We start from the raw sequence: 5,099 nt of genomic DNA, 5'->3' as shown, positions 1-5,099 counted from the left end.
GCTTTGTCTGGTGTGATGTTTGTGTGTTACCGGTAGCAACAGAATTAGAGTCCTGAGTGGTTAAAGGATTGTTTGAGCGTGGTCAGTTTCCATAGTTAACAAGGAACAAATGGTTACAGAGGGTGATGTTGCTCTGCCTCCCCCCTCTCCTTAAGATGCATAAGTCCCCCCTGAAAAGACAAGAACCCACTCAGCATGAAAGATTTGTATCAGTTTCAATAATGAGACTTAGCTGGATGATATGATGTGCACCTACAGCTGAGACATTTAGCAGCTGTCCCTGTAGTGGACTTAAGCATTTAAACCAGAACAAGATTACAGGGCTGGTGTGTATAATAAAGCATCTCAGAGTACAATTTTGATTTTAAGCTCATCTCAACATGACATTGTTCCAGGAACTGTGAAATGTTGCTCTCATTCTTAGAGAGATTCCCAGCTGATTTCAGAGGCTGCACACATGACACTTTCTCTATTTTGGAGATGTGTGATGATAAGTTTATTAAAGATACTGAGTCTGTCCTAATATTCACACTACCTATACAATATGAAAACATTCATGACATAATACAGTCACATATTCACGTTTGTTTGAGTCTTCCTGACGTTCAAATTAATACACATATAAAAGGTGTAATCATTATTACGTTAGCTAAACATCTGAGATCTGAAATACAAGAATTCTGGTGAGTTTGAAATACAATGAATACCAAAACAGAACTGACAATTAAAGATGCTTGTAAATGTATAAATTTACCAGTTTATAAATATATTCTAATTATATAATTCATTATTTATATTATTATATATTATATGTTAATTATATTATATAAACTTTATGGACTTTACTAAAAGTCACTTTTAACTACTTTGTACAAAGCATCTAAGACAAACTTTTTACGAGTTTTTTTTACTTTTAAGTCAAAGTTTGGGACAATTCAGTGTCATACATACTGGTCCAGTTCTTAGGGTCCAATAATATGGCGCAACTAAAGTAAAAAGGTTACATGTGCATAAAGGACTCTAACTATGGCTCTCCATATTTTCACCCCATACACATAGCTGTGTGTAACAATGGTCTTAAGTAGGCACAGCTTTGTATTAAGGAGCCACAATCAGAAACCGGAAATTACAGTTCTCAAGTACACCAAAAGATTTTTAGATTGACTTCAAGTGTTGGTATGAATTATTTTAGAAAGCTATGAACTTAACTTTATTTTCTGATCAAATAAAACAGAAAAATAATAGGGGGATATCAAAAACAAGATTTTTGGGGGATCATTTTTAACCCTTAAACATCTAAGACTTCAAACAGTCCATGCATGCAGCTGCATCATAAATAAATAGAATTGGGGTGTGCTATTAAAAATGGTCAACTATAATGTTAAATACACTGTATGTAGATTGTAGTGAATGGGCTAAAACATATAATACAGGAATTAACATATAAGGTAGGAATTAACAGGTCAGGCAGAAAACTTTACAATACAGAGGCACTGAGTTAAAGAGTATAATGCATAAGAGATTTCCAAACTGAAAACACTGCACTGTATATTATATATTTTTGCAAATATGTAATGTCTTTCAGAGCAAAAGCAAGAGCAGACAACTATATGAGCAAAATAAATTTTATTCATTCATTTGCAACATTTTTCCATGACTGTGTCACTATAGAGATATATGAGCATGATTTGTTTTTCCCCAACAAAGAGAAACATAAAAATCAGCAGTAAAGTAAATCATTTGTCATGCTGGCCCACACAGATGACACTGAATATATGAAATCATAAAAATAAATTTCCCAATTTAACAGCAGCATTCTTTACAGCCACAACACATAATGAAGACACACATAGCTAATGTTATCAGCTTTAATTGATTTGGCATGAGATAAGAGAACTCCCTTGAAAGACAAAAGGCTTACATGTTACATAGTTTTAAATATGACTAAATATTATCAATAACAATAGTGGTGGACAGGCAATGATTTCAGTGATTTGCAGCAGTTATTTTCAGGTAATTGCGACAGGTGTTTAGACCATCTCTCCCACTCAGATTTTGTGAAATTCTATGTCCTGTTGATCAACAGCGTGGGATCATACAGCAGGATCACTGAGACGATGATTATTGAATAGAACATTATATAGTTGGGTCAGAGCTTTGATTATGGTGGATACGGTGATTTTTGTTTTGTCTTTAGTAAGAGTCAGAGTTCCACTCTTCTTCCATATCTGGAAAATAAGGAGAACATGAGTAAAATATTAGACACAACGGAAGTAGAAATTCCTCTGCAATTTCAAATTTTTCAAATTTACGACAATATTTGTGGTTTTTCTTCTCTTACTATGGAAGACGTTAATACAATAGTATAGATTATATGACTACAAAGATAGTTAAGTACTTTATAGCATAATGCAAGAGTGTATACACAGGTGTATACAGTCAGATGTCAAGCAGGAACACTTGATAAGATGATAGCATGAAGGACAGAGCTTTCACAAGTGTTTGCATCAAACATCCAACACTTTTGATCATAAAATAAAAAGTATAACTTAGCAGAAAAAACAAAAAAACAGAAAAGTTTACGTTACCTCCACCTAAACTCCTTCTGCCCATGAGTCCAACAAACATCTCCCCTTTATTTCCTGATGAAAAGAGACAAAGAGTAAGAGAAAATATATTATATATATAAAATATATTCATGAGTGTCAAAAGAAACCACATTATATTAAAGCTGGTGGTAATAGCAGCAACAACCAAAAAAGCGAGACAACACTAATATCTTCCCTAAGTGTAATTATACTCACTTTTCCTGCCCAGTCTCACAGGTTGAGATGCCCCTGAAATAAAGGAGGGATAAAAAATGCTGCAGTGATATTGAAGAGCACAGCAGTGGAACCATGAGTTTCAAGATAGGAACATGATTCAAATAATAGGCTTCTGGAGATTTAACAAATAGGACAAAAACAAAATACTACATCAGCAAAAATACTACAAATCACTTAAAACACCCCAAAAGTATTTATTGGTATATTTGTTTGTTTACCCGAGCTTCTGCCCATCAGGCCGTGGAACTGCTGTGCTTTGGACCGCTTGATGAGGTCTGCCAGCCGGATGGTTATTCCTCTCTCTTGCGGGTAGCCCTGCACACACACACAATAAAGGCAGTAATGTAAGAAGTTCCAGTTAGTTCTCATGTAAGTCATCCAATCCCTCCTGCCTGCTTACTGAAACCGAGCAGCGCTCATTACGCAGAAAACGATCCAAAATTAGAGTACTCTAAATCCCATTGAGTTCACTTTGCACAATCCTCAACTGTCTGTTTAAAAGAGATTAAAGATTTAAAGGTGGGAGAACAGCAAGGCTTTTTTATCACGTCATCATTGCCCTCTAAACCTTAATGTTCTGTTTGAGGTCCTGGAGACATCGGGCCCTTGTTAACAGCTCCAAAAGATATGTGATTGGTGTTGGAAATACTTTTTACGCAGCATTTCCCTTCTGAATCCAAAATAAGTCAGTTTGGATTCTGTTGTTGAAGTTTTATAACAGTTTGTTCATGAGTTCGAACTCTCTGGAGTTTAACTGACCCCAAACATGAGTAATGTCACTATGTAGGATACCATACTGTACTTTTCTTTGTCTGTGAATGGCTTTTTGGCAAAAAGGGAATATATATGTCTTCATGCATAATCCATATTAAACGTGAAATATAATAATATGGTAATTTCTGTATTTTGTCATTAAATGTGCAAGTTCGGTTTGTGGCAAAGAGAAGTGTTACCACGTTAATATTTTTCTGAATATTGGGTTTTAATAACAGCAAAAAGAAGAGTGTGACAAACTGATGATCCTCTAGTCAATAATGTGTTTCATGCTACTGACTGGGTGTCGCTCTCCGTGGTGCTGAAATGTTAATACCAGCTTTAACAAACATGTACGAAAGATAAGATGAACTGGTTTCACATAGTAGAAAACTAGTCATCAGAAATTGCAGCAAATTCTCAGCAAAAGTCCCAGCTGTGACTTAGTGAAATAACAGAGGAATGCCACATTAGAGGAACTAGAAAGCAACTTAAAAATTACTATAGATTAACTATAATGTTCTGCAGCGGTGCTTTAAGTCTGTCTTCTCTTTTCATTACAAGGCACCGTCTTTATTCCCTGCGGTTCCTTTTCAAAGCAATACATGCAAAAACACCCTGTTTATCTGCAATACAGATACAATCCAAAGACACTCCCTAAAATAATCTCTAGATACATCTCTGAAGATATTTTTTTACCTGCCAGTTCTCCAAAGTCCAGACCTCACCGTCTTCTTCTTCGTTGGAGAGCGGAGTTCCCAGCGCGCCGAAAACCTGCACGAACACGACCACCAACAGCACAACTAGAAACTTCAGAGTCTCCATCGTCACCTAAGGCTGCCAAAATCAAAGTGGCTGAAGATGGTCACGAAGAACTTCCCCGATATGGACGCATACAGGAGCCAAGTGACTTCAAACCAAAGAGTGTGTATTTTTTCTGCACTTTAGTGTGCTGGTCCTGAGTGAAGCTCTGCCTTTGCTCTTATAAACTCTCTACTCGCTCCTCCCCACTTCCTCCAACCTCATGTTGGAGAGAATACATACCGCAGGCCACTTTTTTTCTTTTTTGTCTGACTCAGACGTGATGTGCGTAACCAGTGAGTAAACTTCACCTTATCTAAAGCCAGCTGACCATTTCTCAAACTGTGAAGGATGGATGTGTTGATTTGTTTGTTTCTGTTACTCACATGTGATTTGTCCTTGATTAATGAGCTCATTGAGCAGCAGTTATTGTATGAATGAACAGAGTGGAGCATGAAAACTTTATGTATGATTTCCCAGTGCATGGGCGTGGATTTGGGTATGGATGGTAGGGACATGTCCAATATCAAGGCGTTGCTGGATTGTCCCTACTGATATTTTTGCCGATCTCAAACAATCCAGCCGCTTTAAATTTTTGCTGACGGTAAGGTCTCTGCGGAGTAGCCAGATGCGTGTTTTTTCTGCAAATAGTGCGCTACTATGATAAAGAGTGAAAGAGCAGGATATGGGGGATACTCGACCTGATGATCTGGCAACCCT

At 36.8% G+C, this 5,099-nt stretch overlaps 1 protein-coding gene across 1 annotated transcript; it reads right to left on the bottom strand.

Annotated features, from left to right (window-relative positions):
* Positions 1-1,359: 1,359 nt before the first annotated feature.
* LOC137168438 (protachykinin-like) lies at positions 1,360-4,794 on the bottom strand. The gene is made up of 5 exons (XM_067571019.1): positions 4,278-4,794; positions 3,044-3,140; positions 2,805-2,837; positions 2,589-2,642; positions 1,360-2,228 (listed from the first exon to the last, which is right to left on the bottom strand). The coding sequence occupies exons 1-5, from the start codon at positions 4,401-4,403 to the stop codon at positions 2,194-2,196; spliced, it is 345 nt and encodes a 114-aa protein (XP_067427120.1). The 5' UTR covers positions 4,404-4,794; the 3' UTR covers positions 1,360-2,193.
* Between the last annotated feature and the right edge of the window lie 305 nt (positions 4,795-5,099).

This window comes from Thunnus thynnus, chromosome 17 (genome assembly GCF_963924715.1).
Source record: "Thunnus thynnus chromosome 17, fThuThy2.1, whole genome shotgun sequence".
NCBI classification, from domain to species: Eukaryota; Metazoa; Chordata; class Actinopteri; order Scombriformes; family Scombridae; genus Thunnus; species Thunnus thynnus.
The sequence above is the reverse complement of the archived record's forward strand: the minus strand, read 5'-3'. Positions and strand labels throughout refer to the sequence as shown.

Coding starts and splice junctions, on each gene's coding strand:
- LOC137168438 (XM_067571019.1), bottom strand. CDS start 4,403: ATGGAGACTCTGAAGTTTCTAGTTGTGCTGTTGGTGGTCGTGTTCGTG. Junction 3,141..4,277: donor GGACTTTGGAGAACTGGCAG/GTAAAAAAATAT, acceptor GTGTGTGTGCAG/GGCTACCCGCAAGAGAGAGG. Junction 2,838..3,043: donor CCTGATGGGCAGAAGCTCGG/GTAAACAAACAA, acceptor CCTTTATTTCAG/GGGCATCTCAACCTGTGAGA.